Genomic DNA, 20436 nt, shown 5'->3' with positions numbered 1-20436 from the left:
GAGGCAGGAAGTACCTTTCGAGGAGCATCCAGTCTTACCCTCGGCTGAAAACTGAGGCTCAGGGAAGGCAAAAAAGAACTTGTCCTATGTGACAGAGCAAATGGTCACCCTGGGGAACTGGGTTGTGTGCACAAAATTTGTGAATAAACTGAGCCTGCTGCTGTGCCCTTTGCTAAGAGCCTTTCTTCCATCACCCTAGGTACTACTGCTCAGAGGGGTCAAGGAACTCCCCCAAGGTCACACAGCCTGTGTCCTGGCAGAAACAGGACTTGCCCCCACCCGCCCACCCCCGTCTGTCTGACTTGAGTGGATCAGGTGGAGCTGGGTGACACCCGGAGGAGAGCAGGTATCTCACTCACAACCAAGCCGAAGGGGCTGCCACCCTCTGCTTCCCTGGCCCTACCAGGAGGCCTCTGCTGGCACTGCCCTGGGCTGGGAGGCCATAGGGAGCTTTGGGCTGTCTGCTCCTGGGTCTGGGAGATTATGTGAGCCGAGGAGGACCTCCCCCAGTGCTCTCCTGCCCCGGAAGTCAGGGTGAGGGAAGCAGGACACAAACACCCTGTCTGTCTGTCTGTCATCCTCTCAGAAAACACACACCAGGGTCTCCTGGGCCAGGGTCTGGGCTGCCACCAGCCTCCAGCAGCAAATGACGTCAGTATTCCAGGTGCTGTCACAGAGACCCTAGTCACAGGCTGGGCAGGGAAGGGGAGGAGCCCTGCGGGTCAGAGAGAACTTTCTAGAAGGGGAGCCCCTGGGAAGAGCTGCAAGAGTCCATGGGAATGTGCGGACAGCCCCCCCCCGCAGAGAGGAAGCAGGTGTGAGACTACGGTGATCAGCTTTAGCACTGAGGAGCTTTCTGGCTGTCTCGGAAGAGAAGAAATTCATGGGCATCAACACTCAGAGCCACCTTGGAGGGGCTGAACAAAAATTGGCAGAATTTGCGCCTTTTCCACCTCCCAAAGAGAACCCAGTCCAGGCCAATGGAAGCCCAAAAAGTGGGGGGCAACCCCTGCAGCTGGTAGGGCGACCCCAACTCCCACTCCAGAAAGGCCTCATAGAAATCCTCGCTCAGCTTTCTTTTTCAAGCTGCCGACACTTCAGATGAAACCCTCAGCTCAGCTTGGAGCTGTCAGGCTGTGTGGATGCTGGGGACTGAGCGGTCCAGCCAGATCTTCTTCCCAATTCTGGGTGCCCCAAGAGGTAACTCAAAACCCTCCCCAGAACCGTCCGAAACCCACAGGCACAGTCCAGCCCATTGCCAGATGAGGAGCCTAAGACCTGACTCCAGGGACTCAGGGACAGGAACGGCCATGCCTCAGGGGTCCAGCTTATTCACTGCAGTAACTACAGACAAGCACCTGGTCCCAGGTGGGCTTGAGGGAGATCGACGTTGCCTCCTTGGGGCACCGGGCACAGGCTGCACCACCACCACTGGTGTGATGCCAGGTGTGGTGTTCTAAGATCAGCAGGTGGCCCGCTGCGCGGGGCCCTTTCAGGCCCCCCGTCATGGAGGGCTGTGGGAGGCCAGTGCAGGTCAAGAGGCACAACCGTCTTCCCCAGTCCATGTCCAGAAGCGTCTGCAGACATGGCCCCCAGCCCTGGGTCCTCATCTGCTGGGCCTGCTCATCCCATCATGCAGAAGGGTCAAGTGACTTGAAGTCCAGCATGAATAGGAAGTGAATAGGCCCTCGGGCAGGTCTGAGTCCAGGCAGCCCTGGGCTCCCAGGCCCAGGGCATCTAGAGCTGAAGGGAGCTCCTTAGTGCTCCCCCTCACCCCGCCGCCGGCCCCAACACACACATTGATGGCCGAGGGCCTGAATGCTGTTGGGGAGTCGGGGCAGACCCCAGCTTCAAAACTCATGCAAATTCACCACTCCACTCCATAATACATCTGAATGTATTTTAATATAAAAATAACAGCTTTCCCCCAATTCTTGCTCTAGGAAAATGTGCTACGCTCACCTTCCCTCTACCCCTGTCCCATCAGGCCCAGAGCCAAGGCCGGAGGGCTGCTGAATACACATGCGAGGGGCTGAGGGGAAGACAACAGTACCAGGAGGGCAGGCAGGGCACCCCCAGGCTGGCCAATGGAGGGGTGGGGGTATCGATCCCGCCGGGGGCTGGCTTGGTTGCTGGTGCCCTGAGCCCTTCTCTGCCCGCCTGGGTGTTGCCTTCACTGATGGAGGTAGGCGTCCAGCCAGATGTCACCAGACTTCTTCAGGGACCTGGGAGGTGGGGGTGGGTGTTAGGAGCTCAGTTGCAAGATCCTAACACCCCTGTATCCCCCATGGTAAGTGTGAGCGGAGATATCCCCATTCCCTTTGGGTTCCCTTCCCTGGGCGCAGGCAGCGATGCGGGCCCGGAGGGTGGGTTGGGAGAACAGCTGAATGCTCATTCTCTGGAATGGAATCTAGACTGGGGTGAGGAGTGTGGGGTAAGGGAGCTGGAGGGCAGCCAAGGCCAAGTCCAGGCATCAGCCTGGGTGGGCCTGTCCCTCCTGCACCCAGTTCTCCATTGCCTCCTCCTGCTGGGCGCTGCAACCCAGGGACAGAGAGGACGTGGAACCTGCCCATCCGATCTTGAGCCTGATATTGGGCGGTGGAGCCAGAAATGTCAACAACCTGCTAGGAAGCCCTGTGTCAGGCGCTCTAAAGGGCTGTGCCAAATGGCAGGGGCTCAGAGCATCAGGCTGGGAGGGATCATGAAGAAGTGGGCATCGGAACACCAGCACAGGAAGGAAGGGCAACCAAGTAAGGGGAACAGCGTGTGTGCAAAGGCGCAGAGGTATAAGACCTGGAATCTGGCCTCTGTTCCCCACCTCCAAGGTGACCACAAGGGCTGAGCCCCATCACCCCTCGCCTGGATGGCTGCAGTGCCCTCTGCTCTCCTTTTCCACTTCGACTCCTGCCTGCCAGTCATTCCCAGTAGGGGCAGCTTTCCAAGATGCAAGCTGGGCGCGTCCCTTCTCTGAGTGCCTGCATGCCTGCCTCGGCTATCTATGCCCTCTGCCTGAACGCTCTTCGCCAGATGTCCCTGTGGCGAGGCCTCTCGCCTCCTCCCTGTCCCTGCTCACATGTCAGCCTGTCAATACTGCCTGCCCCACCACCTTATTAAAAACTGCAGCCCCTGCCTGGCCGCCCCCCTCCCCTCCCCTGTCCCCACCCTGAGGGGCTTTTCATTGTTCTTTTGCCCATCTTCTGTAATTTACTTATTTGTTATTTTAACTGCTTGCTGTTTCCTCTGCTAGAAGGAACATCAGCTCCAAGAGGGCAGGAAGCTCTCTGGAGCCTGCAATGCCATAAGGGCAATGCCATCTTCAAGCAAAACTGTCTGATGACCAATGCTTGACCCTAAATGCCAAGCTCATGGCATAGATAACCTCCTCTGGTAGACGCTTATCTAACCTCCAGTGCTCACCAGGTTCATAAGAACCACCTGCATGGGGTTCACTCTAAAAGCTTGCTATATAGACGGCTCTTTCTGGAGGGCGTGTGAGGGGATGTCCCAACTCTTGGCTGCCTGAGACATGGTTTTTTTGTCTGTTTTTGAGAGAGTCTTGCTCTGTTGCCCAGGCTGGACTGCAGTGGCGCAATCTCAGCTCACCGCAACCTCCGCCTTGCGAGTTCAAGTGATTCTCCTCCCTCAGCCTCCCAAGTAGCTGGGATTACAGGCACCTGCCACCACACTCAGCTAATTTTTGTATTTTTTTTTTTTTTTTTTTTTTTTTTTTAGTAGAGAGGGGGTTTTACCATGTTGGCCAGGCTGGTCTCCAACTCCTGACCTCAAGTGATCCGCCCACCTCAGCCTCCCCAAGTGCTGGAATTACAGGCGTGAGCCACCGTGCCCAGCCCTGAGACATGGCTTCTGTTTGTAAGTCTCTATTAAGTGTTTCCTTCTGAGAAACTGGATCTGTTAGCTTCTTTCCCTCAGCCTTTGGGGGTAGGTTTGCATAGACCTGCTCACCGCAGGCACTGCTGTGTCTGTGAGTCTGCAGTAGGTGCTCCAGAAATTCTCACTGTGTGCATGAAGGCTGGGGAAGGGAGGAAGGGCATGGGACGTGGACAGAAAGGCTCAGGGACCCCGGGGGCTCAGCATGAGACTGACCTGGACAAGGGCAGGCATAGGCCCTGGGGAAGCCACCAGAGCAGAGGGGCCGGGCTGCAGCCTCACCTGACAATGTCCACCAGCGCGGTGAGGAAGGGCTTCACTTCGTAGCTGAGGCCGTGCTTGGCACACAGCGACTTGACCAGTGGGGCCACCCGGCTGTAGTTGTGTCTCGGCATCCTGGGGAAGAGGCTGGGGGTGGGGAGCGTATGCTGGCACCTGAAGTGGGAGATTCCAGAGAGAGGCCCCACCCACGGGTCCCCTCCCAGGACCCCCTCCCCACCTCCCACTGGCCCCCAGCACCCACACTCACTGGTGCTCGATCTGGAAGTTGAGGTGCCCGCTGAACCAGTTGGTGAAAAGCGAAGGTTCCACGTTGCAGGTGGCTGCCAGCTGCCAGAAGCCAGCGGGGCAACAGGTGAGGAGGCCGTTGCAGATCCCTGACCCTACGGCACCATCCCCCACCTGGCAGCCCCGTCAGGGCCTCATCCCTGCTTTGCCATTTGGCTCCTAGCTGGGACCCCCCACCCCACCCAGGATGGGCCCCACCCAGCCCCACCCCTGCTGCCCACCTGAGAGCTGACCCAGTCCCGGTGCTTCTCATGGCCGATCTCCTTGGGGATGTGGTTCATCTGTGTGATCCACACGAACCAGTGGCTTTCCAGGACCCTGTGGGGAGGCTCGGGCACTGCCCTAGGTCCAGCTCACCACTTAGGCACCCTGAGTGGAGGCTGGAGAGCAGCTGTCCCCAAGTGGCCTTGACTTCCTTATCTGTACAATAGGATTGTGGTCATCGCCCCCTTGCCAGTGCTTAAAGAATCTGAATGGAGCAGTGTCCACTGTGAGGCTGAGCCCAGAGCAGCTCCGACACCCACGGGGCCACTTACAAGCCAGGCCATGCTCCCTAAACCCACCGACCCTGGGCTCCTGTCACGCTTGTGTTTATGTGATTCTGCCAGCAAGCCAGGGAGGCAGTACCACTGGCCCCATTCTGCAGACGGGGAAAGGGATGCTCTGGTGGGGGGGGGTGCGGTGGGGTCACCTGTCGCCTGTGTGTGACCTCGCCACTCCCTGCCATACCTGACAGCAACAAAGAAGAGCAGCACCCCAGGGACGCCGTAGAAGGGGAGGTAGGATAAGAAGAAGCGGGCATAGAAGCTGGCGGCCCACAGCAAATCCTGCAGAGGAGAGCAGAGGCGATACCGAGAGGTCTCCAGGTGCCCGGAGGTCTGGAGGCCTGGTGGGTGGGAGGGGGACCTCAGGCATCCAACCCTTCTGCCTGATTTGCCTCAGAGCCCAGGACAGGCCACCACCCTCTCTGGTTTTCTCAGTTGAGTAAAGGAACAGGGTCCTTGCCCTGCCAGCTCACGAGGCTGATTTTAGTGACAAAGGTGTCACGCAGGGTGTGTTGGGGAAGACCCTGCCAGAGACACATATGCCTGGCAGAGTCAGCCCAGCAATTCCTCCTGGGAAGACACCCTCACCAAGAGAGACCCACACACCCCCCCGTTCCTCAACCCCCCCACCCCACACGTACAGTCACGGGCACACTCGCTCTCCTGCTGCGCGCACACATGTGAGCCACACTGTTGCACGCACGCATGTGAGCCACACTGTTGCACGCACATGTGCACCCTGTTTGCCTTCATGGGCAGGTACTGTCCCCCGAGGTACCACCTCCTGCCACGGCAGCCGTATGCCCGGGGTCCTGGGCAACCCCACTCACCGCCCACTGCATGCACACCAGCATGTACGCCAGATTTTCCACTTCAAAGTTCACCAGGGTGAGCAGCGGTGGGCCGACTGCAAGAAGGGGCACGAGAGCGCTCAGGAGTGGGGCTGGGCTGCCAAGGTGGGTGGGCAGCAGAGTGAGGGGCTCTGTTACTCCAGGAATGCCCCTGGGACGTTGGTGCTGGTCACATCCAGCTGGAATGACCCCATATCACCCCCGACCCTGTGTCCAAGCCTCCTCAGGCTGCCCTTACCCCACCACTTCCCACCACCCTTCACCGCAGGTCAGGGCCAGCCTTGAGTCCTCGCTCTGTCCACCCCAACGACTGCCCAAAGACTCTAGGGCTCCAGACCACTCTAGTGAGGGCAAGAAGAAATTCTGCATGGGGCTTGGGGAAGCTCCCAGCAGGGCTGTGATGGCCCATGGCTGCAAGGTGTCCCAGGCACAGGAGACAGCTGGGGCAAAGGCATGGTGCTGGGAGAGTGTGTACAGACTGCAGAGGCTGGGAGGGTGCCATGATAAGGGAGATTTGACAGGCGTGCCCCTGCCCCAGGAAGTGCCTGGGAGTGGTCCAGGACAGCAGGGAGGACAGTGCAGGCCCAGGCGCTCCCCCACCCCAGAAGGACAGATGGACACTCACTCAGGAAGAAGTACAGGTGCTGCTGGTTGTAGGGTAGGTATCTGCGTTTCTTCTTGCCATACTGTGGAGACAGGCGGCGGCTGGAGACAGCAGCTCTCCAGGCCACCTCCTTCTCCCGGGCAAGGTCACGGGGCTGGCTGGGGCCAAGGGTCAAAGGCAACTCTAGATTCTAGCAAGCGGGCTGGTCGTCCCCAGCAGGTTGGGAGGTGGGAAGGAAAGACACGGGGGCAGGGCTTGGCCCAGCCAGAGTGGAGGCTAGATAGGGGCTAGGTCAGGGGCAGAGTGGGGACCCAGTGCATTAGCTCCCCCTCAGCTGCAGGCCCAGCCAGAGGGTGTCCACATCCTTCCCCACCCACCTCGACGGATGACTCCCCCAGGAGGAAGACGGGCGCCACCGTCACGTCTGGGTCTTTGTGGAAGATGTTGGGCTTGGCGTGGTGCTGGAAGTGGCGGAAGTTCCACCAGTGGGCGGAGAAGCCCTGTGGAGGAGGAGGGGGCTCTCAGGGGCAGGCTGTGCCCCTCACTCTGTGCCCACACACTTGGGCAGACCCAGCGCCGCCCAGCACCTGGCTGCTCACCCACCCCACCCTCACCTTTAGCTGGCCCATCACGAACTTCTGGGCCACGTGGTTCCACCGGGACTTCTTGAAGATGGAGGCATGGCCCAGGTCATGCTGCAGACACCAGGACTGAGCCTGGGGAGAGAGGCAGGGTCAGAAGCTGTTGGGAAGGACAGAGCCTGCCAGGGCCTGGGGCCCCAGTGAATCCTTTCAGCTTGCAGGGTACCCCTGTGCTAATGCTCCATTTCAAGACCCTTGTGGGCCAGTGTCCTCTTTTTACAGATGAGAACTGAGTCCCAGGGAGGTGGAGGGGCTCGTAAGTGTCATGAAGCTGCAGGGCAGCAGCCTCTGGCTCAGTGGCCCTGTGCTTGATCGGGATCTGTTCAAGAAGGAACTTCTTGGCTCATCTGGAATGCAGCTTGACCCACAGACACGCCTGATGGGCCTTCAGACTGTTCACTCATTCATCCGTTTATTCATCCATTCATCCTTTCATAGGTCCATTCATTCATTTAGCAAATATGTTCACAATGCCCAGGTGCATGGGGGCCCACGTCTGTTGGGCAGTTAGGGTGGCTGCAACACAGAGCTGGGGTCACCTGAGAGATGGCCAGGATGAAGGCAGCCAGGGCACTGGGCACCCAGCCAGGACCCAGGAGGTAGATGAGGAGCCAGGCCAGCACCTCCATGGCCAGGATGTGGCCCAGTAGGAAAGCAAAGAAGGTGGGACTGGCATCAAACAGCTTCATGTCCTCGGCTGCCTGGTACAGGGCTCGGAAGTCCTCGACCAGCTGCGCCTGCCATAGCAGAGGGGCCGATCAGCCAAGGAAGAAATTCCTCCCCACCCCCATTCTCCTGGAGCCCCAGCCACTCCTCCCATTGCCAGGCCCAAGGGGTGTGGGCAAAGGGGAATGAAGTGACAGGAGTACCCAGCCCAGGGTGTGAGCTGGAGCACAGGCTGGTGGTGAAGCCTTCTCTCCCTCCCAAAAGGTATGGGGTGGGTAAGACGCTAGAGCCAGGAGAAAAATCAGTTCATCAAAATCCTCCTTGTAGACGGGGACACTGGGCGACAACAGGGAGGGAGCTTGCCTTGGGATCCAAACGAGTGCCTGGCTAAACCAGATCTGGAGCCCTGGACTTCTCAGGGCATCCCTACAGCTTCACTTTCAACTGCCTGCCCCCTGGGAGGGGAGGGCAGGCCCAGCCCTGGCTCTGCATCCCCTTGGGTGAATGCCGAGGGAGCTGCTCCTGGCCATGTGGCAATGTCTCCCAGCCCTCCAGCCATCCCCCTCCCTCAGGGGCTGAGCCTCCCCTAGGGCCCTGCTCACATTCAGGGGTCCATCCTGGCTGGGTTCTTCCGGAGCCAGCTCTCCAATCAACAGGGGCTGTAGGAACTTGCGCACAAAATTGAGATCTTGATGGAAGGCACGGAAGGCATCCTGAAAGAGAGCAGTCAGTCAGGTGGACAGACAGACACAGCTGAGTAGCACAGCAGCAACCAGCAGAGATGGGCGGAAGGACTATGGATGGATGGGCAGAGCAGACGACAGGTGGACAGAAAGTCAGCCGGCTGATGGACAGTCAAAGACATGGGACCAAGTCAAAGACATGGGACCGCCTTGCCCATGGGCCCTCTCTGGTCCTCCCAGGGCCCCAGGTTGTCCTGCTTTTCACCCATTGCCTGCTGTGCCCCATCCACTTCACCCAGCACAAGGGCCCCTCTCTGAACACAGTGAAACATCTACAGCTCTGGATTTACAGAAAGACCTCTCGGGAAGACTCTGATTTCTTGAACCACGAAAAAAGGTTCTGCTTTTCCAAAAAGCTTAAGTCATACATGTTTCCACTGCATGTAGAATAAGATCTGGGTCACAAACATTTGATTTACCCCGTTTTTATAAACATAAGCAGTGGGTGAAGGGTAGATGGGAAAACCTGGAACTGAGGACCACTGGGCACGAGGTGGGGGGATCAGTCAAAGGCCACACACATTGAGTCCTTGGGGGTTTGCAAGGAAGACACTTGAACAGTTAAACTGATTGGACTTACAAAGCAGGAAGCAGGAGCAGAAAACATAATTTTTTTTTTTTTTTGAGACAGTCTTGCTCTGTTGCCCAGGCTGGCATGCAATGGCACATCTCAGTTCATTGCAACCTCTACCTCCTGGATTCAAGCGATTCTCCTGTCTCAGCCTCCGGAGTAGCTGGTCTCAAACTCCTGACCTCAGGTGATCTGCCCACCTTGGCCTCCCAAAGTGCTGGAATTACAGGTGTGAGCCACCGCGCCCAGCCTAATTTTTTTTAAGGTAAATAAAATGGGCCAGGCATGGTGGCTCACATCTGTAATCCCAGCACTGTAAGAGGCCGAGGCACGAGGATTGCTTGAGGCCAGGAGTTCAAGACCAGCCTGGGCCACATAGTGAGACCTTGTCTCTATTTTTACAAAAAAGAAAACATAATAAATAAAATGAATAACCTAACATTCTTGCGATTCTGTCTAATAGCTGGAGTGGGGGTGGAGTACGATGCGGGAGAAGGAAGAAAGAGTAAAGAAAGGGGGTGAGAAGAAAAGACAGACCAGGAGAAAGATAAGGGCCAGGGAAAGAGACCAGCCAGGAAGTGGCCCCAGAAGTAAAGTAAGCTTGAACTTTACACCTGGGCTCACTTAGCCTTCCGGGTCTGCCTGTGGTCTTGGTATTGTAATCGGCTCACTAATTGTTCACAGCTCTTGGACTGATTTTTTTCCTTGTACTTTGAGAGGCTCTCTCTGAATGGGCTAGCCAGAGCCATACAGCAGCCTCGACTATGGAACCAGGAGCTGGGTGGTGGTGTCCCCATGGCTCTGGAGAAGGGAGGCCTCCCAGTTGCTAAAGGAAACACCTTTGAAGAAAGCTGACTGAGGACAGGGGCCTCCTATTGTCCTCTTCCTAATAAGCCTACCAGCTGGTGTATCTTAAAACGGAAGTGACAGCGGGCCCTGAAGTCACTGCCAGGACATTCTCTTACCACCCTGGGGGAAGAAAGCACTTCAGGCCCCTCCAGCACCCACTAAGAGGTAACACCTACATGATCTACTAGGGGTCCCTTTGCCTGCTTTTACAGGCCCAGGGCAGCTTGGGGACTGGGGGGCTGGTAGGGTGCCCCTTCTGGAATAACCTGGGCTGACTTGGCTCCCTCATTACAGAGGAGGGGGCTGTATAAGTGCAGATCTCACCCCCTCTGGACATGAATCTTGAAGGAGGGGCAGCAAAACTGGTAGAAAAAGGGGCAGAGGGAAGGCTGGGGGTCCCCAGGAAGTTGTCTGGGCCCCCGGCTACCTGCGGAGCTGGGGCTGGTATACAGGGGAGCTGGGAGGGAAGAAGACTCTTGGGGCTCTGCTGACCCCACTGGGTGACTTTTTTTTTTTTGAGACAGGGTCTTGCTGTATCGCCCAGACTAGAGTGCAGTAGTGCAATCATGGCTCACTGCAGCCTCAACCTCCCGGGCTCAGGTGATCCTCCCACCTCAGCCTCTCCCGTAGCTGTTAGTACAGGTGTGCACCACTATGCCCGGCTAATTTTTTATTTTTATTTTTTGTAGAGATGAGGTTTGCCATGTTGCCCAGCTGGTCTTAAACTCCTGGGCTCAAGCAATCCACCCACCTCAGCCTCCCAAAGTGCTGGAATTACAGGAATGAGCCACCACATCCAGCCCAGAAAAACACTGAAAAATTTTTTTGAGACAGGGCCTCGCTCTGTCACCAGGCTGGAGTGCAGTGATGCAATCACAGCTCACTGCAGCCTTGAAATCCTGGTCATAAGTGATCCTCCCACCTCAGCCTCCCCAGCAGCTAGGACTACAGGCACATGCCACCATGTCTCATTAACTTTTGAATTTTTTTGTAGAGTCAAGGTCTCACTATGTTGCCTAGGCATGTCTTAAACGCCTGACTTCAAGAGATCCTCCCACCTCAGCCTCCCAAAGTGTTGAGAGTACAGGTGTGAGCCACACCTGGCCTCTAATTTATTTATTTATTTTTTATTTTTTGAGACAGAGTCTTGCTCTGTCGCCCAGACTAGGGTGCAGTGGCATGATCTCGGCTTACTGCAACCTCCACCTCCCAGGTTCAAGAGATTCTTGCGCCTTAGCCTACTGAGTAGGTGGGATTAGAGATGCAAGCCACCACACCGGGCTAATTTTTGTATATTTTGTAGAGTCGGGGTTTCACCATATTGCCCAGGCTGGTGTTGAACTCCTGAGCTCAAGCAGTCCTCCCGCCTTGGCCTCCCGAAGTGTTGGGATTACAGGCGTGAGCCACCACGCCCAGCCAAGTTTTTAAAAATTTTAGCAAAATATACATGAAATTTACCATTGTAAGCATTTTTAGGTGTACAGCTCAGTGGTATTAAGTGCATGCACAGTGTCGTCCAACCATCACCATCATCCAGCTCCAGAACCTTTTCACCTTCCCCAACTGAAACTCTGTCCCCACTAAACACGAATTCTCCACTCTCTCCTCCCCCTGCCCCTGGCAACCACCACGCTACATTCTGTCCATACAGATCTGCCTCCTCCAGGAACCTCATCTGGGAGAAATCACATGTTTGTTCCTTTGCCTCTGGCTTGTTTCACTCAGCACAATGTCCTTAAGGTCCATCCATGTTGCAGCACATGTCAGGATGTCCTACCTTTTTAAGGCTGAGCCAGCGTGATGGCGGGTCCCTCCTTCTCCTTTGAAACTCCCCAGACACACACGCACATGCAGACACACCCACCAGCCCACCCCAGCAGGCATCACTCAGACACTCAGAAACATGCCCACAATCACGGCCCACATGAACACTCAGCCAAACACAGCCTTGCACACATGGTACTCAAAGATGCAGCCAGCACGCACAGACGCACCCGGCACAACGTGCAAGCTGCGGCTGCGGCCCCAGAATCTCCTCCCTCCCAGCCCTTCCCTCTATCACCCCGTGTCAGTTCTGGGGCCACCTTCTTGAGCTGAGGATCGTGGGTCCAGACTGGTCTCCTCGCTTCCTTTCTCGTTGGTCCTGATTCACCCAGGCCAGCCCTGTCAAGGCACTGACAGGGGACCACAGAGCCAAGCCCGCCCAAGGGCCTTCAAGCCAGATCTACCCCTTGCAATGATAAGGGGAGGTGTGAGCCCCCTCAGGGCTGTCAGAGAACCCCAAAGCCATTGACAGGGCTCCAGCTGGGGAAGGGACAGGTGGGGCTGTGACAGTTCCCTGGGAAGCAGGCTGGGCTCTCAGAGCTGGGTGGGCACCCCGGGGCTGTGCTTCTCATGCTATCGGGGAGTGCGAGTAGGGCAGGGGTCTGGACTCAGGCCGAAACCTGACAGACTAGCAAACAGCCTTTTCTGGAACTGGCTGAGGTCATGTGACCTGGTCCTCTGTGGGCCTCTCCTTAAGAATGGGGGTGTCAGGCAGAAGCTAAGACTCAGAGAGGTTAAGCTACTTGTTCAAGGTCACACAGTTCCATTTGACTGAGGTTAGATCAGAGCCCAGGTCTCTTCTCACTCATAAGTGAGAGTTGAACAATGAGAACACATGGACACAGGGAGGGGAACATCACACACGGGGGCCTATTGGGCGGGTGAGGGGCAAGGGGAGGGAGAGCATTAGGACAAATACCTAATGCATGTGGAGCTTAAAACCTAGATGATGGGTTGATGGGTGCAGCAAACCACCATGGCACATGTATACCTACGTAACAAACCTGCACATTCTGCACACGTATCCCAGAACTTAAAGTGAAAAAAACAAAAACAAAAGCGAAAAACTGTGCTTGTCGCCACTGCTGGACCAGAGGGGAGGCAGCAGTTCTCCTAGATGGGGTGCGGGGGTCCTTGCCATGAGGCCAGTCACTATCTCAAGAAGCCAAGGGCCCAGGTGCTGGGAGCCTGGGCTGGGGGGCAGGAGGGCGGTTCTTGGGCCTCATCAATGGAGCCTCAGGGAACTGTGGGAGGTCCCACCCTCACCCACCCTAAGTGCACCCAGGAACATCCACCCAGGGGTATGTGCACCAAGCCCTGTCCCCCCAACCCCCACACACACCCAAGCAAGTGGAAAGCGGCACTCGAGGTCTCTCACTGGGTACTGGAGCAGAGCTGGGTGAAAGTGCTGGAATCAAAATGGCACCCCTAAACACAAGCTCCTGGAGGCAGCAATAGGCTCTGTCCACAGTGGCATCCTCAGAGGCCAGCAGCAGCTGCTCAACAGCAGGTATGAACAAGTAGACAAGAGCCAACCCTCCACAGCCCCCAAAGCAGGGGCACGAACCATTTTGCTGGTGAGGAAATGAAGGCTCAGCGGGAAGGGACACCTGCCCAGGTCCCAGTTAGTAGTGGCAGAGCTGGGATTCGAACCCAGGCCTATCTTCTGTGATGTTCACGCTGTCTCAGGATACAGAGACAGCTCAGCCTGGCCTTGGTCCCTGGAAGCCTAGAGTGGCTCAGTTGGCCCCAAGATCCCATGCCCTGCCCCAGCCCCACCACGAATCCCACACAGCAGCTGGTCAGGGGGGGTGTCCCAGAGCCAGCCTGACCAGGATGGAACCTGAGCTGCTATCCAGGAGCCAGGGAGCCCCAGACAAGACCACACCCATCTCTCATCAGTATTTCTCATCAGTAAACTGGGAACCACAAATCCCCATCTCACAAGGCTGCTGGGAGGATGGAGTCGGTGGCGCTAAAGCACTTAGAAGGGGCCTGGTGGTTGGCAAGAGCTCCACAGCCCAGCTCTTTCTGAGCCCTGCAGCCCTGATGAGCCTCCTCCTGAGAGCCACTTAGAGGTAAGTGCCTGCAGGAGGGGCCTACAGGTGTCGGGGAAGAGAGTGGAGAAGCTGCTTCTCTGCCTGCCTGTTAAGTCCTGGCCAAGCCTGAGGCTGGGAGAGAGGAGGGCCTGGCAGCCTCCTTCCACCCCAGAGACACAGCAGGGCAGGGAGGGATTTTTGGTCACTCCCTAGAAGAATCGAGAATGTACCAGATCAGTCAGGAAGGGGGTGAAGCAGGGAGTGTGGCAGGGCTGCTGAGGGCTCAGGTGGTCGGGGTCTGTCCTCGCTGCCTTCTCATGCCTTTGTAGGATGTTGGGGTGACAGGGCTATGCCTCAAAGGACACCCCCAGGACATTCCTGCCTCTCTCCTCTCCCAGGTGGGTGGGTACAGCAGCAGCATGCCCAGCACACCATGCTCCGTCCCATCCTCTCCCTGGCGCCCGTCAGAGGAGGCCAGTGGGGAAGCACTATCAGTATCCCATTTTACAGAGGAGGAAACTGAGGCCCAAAGAGGTCCCAAAGAAACACAGCTCTAAACATGGGACATCCAAATTTGGCCTGTGTAGCAGAGCCCAAGTCGAAGGCAGACACCCCCAAAAAGCTACCCCTGTCCCCCAGCACCCCTGAATGTCCTGGTGAAGGATGGGCATATATGTGAGGGCTCCTGCAGCCAGGACGCTTGGCCTCACAAGTGTCCCTGACCCCACAGTACCCCCAAAGCAGCTACACCCTCTGGCTCCTGGTCCTCTCTCCACTACTGACCTCTGGCTCCACTACTGGAGCCTGGATGTTTCATCAGAAACCCGCAGGAAGAGACCGGGAGGGATGCCCAGGGGCAGTATCTTGCTGACGCCAGACAATCCCAACTCTTCCCACAAGGAAGGAGCAAGGCACCGTAGCCCCTCTGGGGAAGGGGCCTGGGTGGGCGGTGGCCTTGCAGAAAATGCCTGCGGGGAGCCCAGAGCAGTCACACTTCATGGGAGTGGCCATTAGGGGACTTTCAAGGCAGTCAATGTGGTAGGAGGGAGTGGAGTGGCTCTGGAGCCACCCCCCAACCAACTCCCGTGGCCTCAGATCTGCCCAGTCCTAGTCCTGCCCCTCCCCAGCTCCCACCCAGACACAAACCCCACCCTGGTGGCCCAAGTACAAAGGCCCTACCCTTCAAGGGTCCCAAGAAGTTTCCATTACACCACCCAGTTTCAAACTCAGTCTCCTCATCTACAAAATGGGCTAACAATAGGACTTACCTCATGAAGTTGTTAGGTGAATTCAATCAGTTACCACATCTAAACCCCTCAGAACAGTGCCTAGTCAATAACTGTTGGCTGCAATTACTATGATGCAGCCTCTGCTGCAGCACTGGCCACTACCTCCTCCAGCTCAGGCCAGGCTCAGGGAACCACCTAGAAGGAGGGTCCTAAGGCAGAGGGCTCAGGGGGTCTGCTGGAACTTGGATTTTCACACAGTTGTTAGGGCTTCAGCCGAAAGCGCACCAGGGGCTGCTGGGAAACCCCTCATCCACCCTGAGGAGCTGTGGGCAATGCATTCACCACACCCATGAATAGAGCTTTGTTGCCCATGGTAACTAGGCACCCAGGTGCCCAGCACCACCCTCATAGTGTGCCCAGGACAAAAGCATTCTCATCCTCATCACACTAATGGGGAAACTGAGACCCAGAAGTGAAAGGATGTGTCCAAGATCATAGAGCGAGGCCAGGCTGGCTCCCTCTCTAAAGACAACATGAAGCTAAATCTAATGTCTAATGGCTCTCACTGGACAAGTGTGCCTGTGTCCACAGCCTCTCTTGCTCTCTGCCCTGGCCGTACTCTACCTCTTCTGAGTGGCCTCCCCTGGGGGAGGGCAGGTCTCCATCCTCCCTTCTCTTACCCTTCTGGAAGGCTCTGCCTTCGCTCTCTCCATTAAGGATCCTTTTAAATGTCCATCAGACTCCCTAGGCTTCCCTGCTCTGCTATCTGGGGCTCCCCATCCTCTTCAGAATAAAGCCAAAGTCCTTCCGAGGACACAAACATCCAGCATAAGCCAGCCCGGCCGCCTCTAGACCTCACTGCCAGGCCCTCTCTCCACTGCTCTCTGCTGCAGCCATACTGTATTCCTGGAACACAGGACGCACGGTCCCACCTCTGAGCCTTTGCTCTAGCTGATCCCTCTGCTGTGAACTCATTCCCTGTAGAAGTTTTGCTCACAGCTACATCTTCAGGGATGAGAACCATGCATGACGCAGAGAAGATGCTCACTGATGGATTTAATGAGTCAAACATTGAAGAATGAATGAGTGCCGGAAACAAACAGGCTAGGTGGCAGCATAGCATGCACTTAAGAACATGGCTGTGGATTCAAATCCCGGACCAATCACTGAATTTCAAGCCACTTTGCCTCTCTGAGCCTCTGTTTTCTCATCTGTCAAGTGGCAATAACAATAAACGGTACCTGCCTCATAGGGGCACCTTGAGGATTAAAAAAGAGGGTTTCAATAAATCAAGTACTGATTTCAAAACCTGGCACATAGTAGGCGCTCAGCACATGGCCCTTATAGACTTATGGCCAGCAGCAGCTGGGCCTCATCCCTCCCTGGCTGGCTCCACTAGTATCAGGCTGCCTATGACTCTCAGACAAACCTGGCCAAGGGCCCAGAGTACTCTCCCCAGGGCACCCGGCCTTGTGTCCCAAGATGGCCACAGGCTGACTTCATGGCACAGAAACTCTGGGAATTTCCTGGCAGGAAGGCTTCGTTGCCTGGACTTGAGAACAGCTGATGGGCAGCCGGGGCTGGTGAGAGGTGAAGGCCGAAACACATCTCTGGCAACTGGCTGCCCCACCTCCACCTGAGGCCATCGCCCGGGATGGGATGCCTGGGGCCTGGGCTCAACTACACAGGGCACTGGGCTGACCCAACCCCTGGTCTACCCTGTGGGGTCATCATGGACAAAGACTAATTGCACCATCCCAGCAACCCCACAGTCCCTTTGGCCTGAATGGATCAAGTATTTCTGGCAACTCTAGTCCAGGCTGTGGGGCCTTTAGGGAGCTAAGAGACAGCCTAAAGTGTCCCCTTCCTACTTCAGATAGGACCGTAACCAAATAAGGTCACCCAGGAAAGGGGTAGCCGTGCAGGGCTGTCCCACCGTACGCTGCAGTTTGCAGGGCACGCTCACACTTAGGGGCCAGCAGCATTTACCGAATACAAACTACCATATGGCAGCCCTGGACCATGGGCTTGAGAAGACGTAGTCCTGCCCTCAGCCAGCTCACTGTCTGCCCCAGCTCTCCCCACTTTACAGACGAGTAAACCGGGGCACAGAGGAGTGACATGCCTGCTTCAAGGTCGCTCAGCGCCTCCAAGAGCAGAGCTGGGACCCGGCCCCAAGGAGCAGAGAGATGTTTTTTGTTTGTTTGTTTGAGATGGAGTTTCGCTCTTGTTGCCCAGGCTGGAGTGCAATGGCGCGATTTCGGCTCACCGGAACCTCCGTCTCCCGGGTTCAAGCGATTCTCCTGCCTCAGCCTCCCAAAGTGCTGGGATTACAGGCATGCACCACCATGCCTGGCTAATTTTGTATTTTTTTTAGTAAAGACAGGGTTTCTCCATGCTGGTCAGGCTGGTCTCAAACTCCCGACCTCAGGTGATCTGCCCACCTCAGCCTCCCAAAGTGCTGGGATTACAGGTGTGAGCCAGCGCGCTCGGCCTGAGGTGTTTTTAAAACAGATATTATTGGCTGCGAATCAATGAGAAAACTGTGTGATGGAAGTATCAGCATCCCAAGCTAAATGTTAAGTCAGTAATTCCACTTGGGAGGAACCCCAGCATGGGCCTGGCACCAGGCAGGAGACAGTGATGAAATAAAAGCTTTCTGTATCCCGGCCGGGCGTGGTGGCTCACGCCTGTAATCCCAGCACTTTGGGAGGCCGAGGTGGGTGGATCACGAGGTCAGGAGTTCGAGACCAGCTTGGCCAACATGGTGAAACCCCGTCTCTACTAAAAATACAATAAGCCAGGCGTGGTGGCGCGTGCCCTTAATCCCAGCTACTCGGGAGGCTGAGGCAGGAGAATCGCTTGAATCTGGAAGGCGGAGGTTGCAGTGAGCCAAGATGGCGCCATTGCACTCCAGTCTGGGTGACAGAGCAAGGCTCTGTCTCCGGCGGTCGGTGGCGGGTGAGGGGAGTAAAGTTTTCTGTATCCATACCGTCCTCTAGGTTACAAAAGACTAGAGCAGGCCGGGAGTGGTGGCTCATGCCTGTAATCCCAGAACTTTTGGAGGCTGAGGCAGGAGGAATGCTTGAACCCAGGACTTTGAGACCAGCCTGAGCAACATAGTGAGACCCTGTCTCTATTTTTAAACAAATAATAATAAATAAAATAGATATATTTTTAAAAAAGACCAGAGCAGGCATCCACAAGACTCCTTGAAGGGAGGCCAGGGCTCAGCCAGGCCTTTGGGGAGAAGTCGTGCCCCTCATCTCCCCACGCCCTGGCAGAAAGGCAGGCACACACACCACACTCACCCAGACATGCAAACACCTGCATGCTCAAATACTGCCCCCGGGCTGCTTCATCCCACGGCTGTGCTGTCCCCTCGGGCCAGCGTCTGGCCCCTGAGCACCCACGGACAAGGCGTTCTCTCTTTTTTTTTTTTTTTTTTTTAGAATTTCAGGAGGATTCTTATTCTCACTCCTCAGCTTCATGGGGTGGAAGGGGAAAAGAGGGGCTTTCTTCCTCAAAGAGTCCAGTGAAGATTGTCCAACGTGCTAGAGATGGCAATCGGCAGAGAGCAGGTGGCCCTGGCAAGAGGGACACCAACAGTCCTGGGACCGGACAGAACCTCCGCTGCTGCCCAAAGAGCCAGCATTCAGGATTCATGTCCTCGGGTCTTGAAGACCTTCCTGATACCCAGTGTGGCCAACCTAGAAATTTGGAGGGTCAAGGACAGGGCATCGTGGCCCCAAACCCTATTATCCAGGTGGGTAACTAAGGAAAAGGGGCTGGTCCGGCTGCTCCATCACTGGACTCCAGCCAGACAGTACCCTGGGGCCAGGCTACATCCCTCCCTGTCTAGACAGGGGCTGGGATTGGGAAGTTGGGGTCCCCAGGGGCCAGCCTGTCCCTGGGGTGACTGTGCTTCCAGGAGAGGCCCACCCAGCCTGGCTGGCAAAGCCCTCCCACGTGCAGCTGCTAGCCCGGAGAGGTGAGTCACTGTCCCTGAGCCCTTTACAGAAGCTCTTGGGAAAGCCACAGACCTCAGGCCGGCCCAGCCCCCAGCCTCTAATGGCATGTCCTTACCGGCCCCTGGGGACCCTGCCCTGCCCCACCCCTAGCACTCAGCAAGCACCCAGCATGGGGACCCAGAACTGAAACAGGGACCTGGGAGCAACAGGGCAGCCCCTCACCCAGGGCAGGCTCTGCAGCATGACACACCCACCTCTGAGGCCCCCTCCTCCCCCGCAGACCTGCTCCGTGGACAGCTGCGGGTCCTCCACGCAGGGAACTGGCCTCCCTACCCCACGTCTAGCCCTGGCTAGTCCACCCCAACTCTGGGTCCCGGCGTGGAGGTCAAAGGTCAGCGAGGGGAGGGAGGATGCTAAGGCCCCACAGGTGGAGCGGGACATCACGCCCACGACCGAGCTCCAGGCTCCACCCGCCGGTGGGTGGCTTCCTTACGGCTTCCTTACCGTGGCGTCCTCAGCGCCGTGGTGGCCGATGAGGCGGCTGCCCCCCGGGTGCCGCTGTGCCCAGCGGCTGATGTCGTAGACGCGGCGCTCGATGACCAGCCACTTGTCGCCGGGCTGGTCGTGCGCGCGGATCTGCTCCCAGCAGAAGGTGGGCAGCGGCGCCCCGGGCTGCGCGGGTCCCTCCCGCGGTCCCGGCTCCCCGACGCCGCCCATGCTGCACGCACGAGTCCTGGGGATCCCAGGCGGTGGCCGAGGTCCGAGCAAGACCCCGAGGGAAGCGAAGAGCGCTCCCGGGGGCCGCCTCCGCCGCCGCCCGCTGCTCCGGCCCCGCCCTGCCGCCGCGGCCGCCGTACGAGCGAGCGTGCGCCTCCCGGCTCGCGGCGCAGGGAACTCCCCGCCTTATAACCGCGCGGACGGCGCCCGCCTCGCCTCGCCTGCCCCCCCGCCCCCGGCCAGGCCCCGGCCCCCAAGGCTGGCTGACCCCCCGCGTCCGCTCCAATCCAGGCGCGGGGCCTCGGTCTCTATTGGCCGCCAGGGAGGGCGGCGTCGAGGCGGCCCGCCCCGCCCGGGAGGACGGCGGCCGCCACCCAGCCCTGCCCCGGGGCACCGTCCCGCCCCCTCTCCCCGGGCTGCCGGCTTCCAGGCTGTTGACTCCGCCCGGAGCGCGGGGCCTGGGGACACAACACGCACCTGTTGGGCGTCCCGCAGCGCCTCGCCGCGCCCTCGGGGACCCGAGGCCGAGTCCCGGTCTGTGAGCAGCGGGGCCTGGGGGGCTTCCAGCCGCGCGTCCTGCAACGTCAAATCCAGTGCGCCCAGAGCGGGGACGCTGTCTCGGGGTGCCTGTGAACGGCCTTCAAACCATGGGCCCCAGTCTCTGCGGGGCCCCCACCGCCGCTGCAGCTCTCGCGGAGCCCTCTGCTGGGGGCGGGTGGCCTCCCCTCCGC

The 20436-nt window shown here is 57.6% G+C and overlaps 1 protein-coding gene across 2 annotated transcripts; it reads right to left on the bottom strand.

Moving 5' to 3' along the window:
• Positions 1 to 1886: 1886 nt before the first annotated feature.
• FADS3 (fatty acid desaturase 3) lies at positions 1887 to 19906 on the bottom strand. Of its 2 annotated transcripts, none has more exons than XM_063671790.1 (12): positions 19493 to 19906; positions 8365 to 8475; positions 7636 to 7833; positions 7070 to 7171; positions 6833 to 6955; positions 6477 to 6537; positions 5831 to 5907; positions 5185 to 5282; positions 4677 to 4773; positions 4418 to 4497; positions 4171 to 4323; positions 1887 to 2225 (listed from the first exon to the last, which is right to left on the bottom strand). In XM_063671790.1, the coding sequence occupies exons 1-12, from the start codon at positions 19703 to 19705 to the stop codon at positions 2174 to 2176; spliced, it is 1365 nt and encodes a 454-aa protein (XP_063527860.1). In that variant the 5' UTR covers positions 19706 to 19906; the 3' UTR covers positions 1887 to 2173. The 2 variants fall into 2 exon arrangements, with proteins under 2 accessions (XP_063527860.1, XP_054294221.1); XM_054438246.2 differs by having other exon boundaries at positions 4171 to 4296; positions 19493 to 19902.
• Positions 19907 to 20436: the final 530 nt, after the last annotated feature.

This window comes from Pongo pygmaeus, chromosome 9 (assembly GCF_028885625.2).
Source record: "Pongo pygmaeus isolate AG05252 chromosome 9, NHGRI_mPonPyg2-v2.0_pri, whole genome shotgun sequence".
In the NCBI taxonomy this organism is placed as follows: Eukaryota; Metazoa; Chordata; class Mammalia; order Primates; family Hominidae; genus Pongo; species Pongo pygmaeus.
This window is presented reverse-complemented; position numbering and strand designations above follow the sequence as displayed.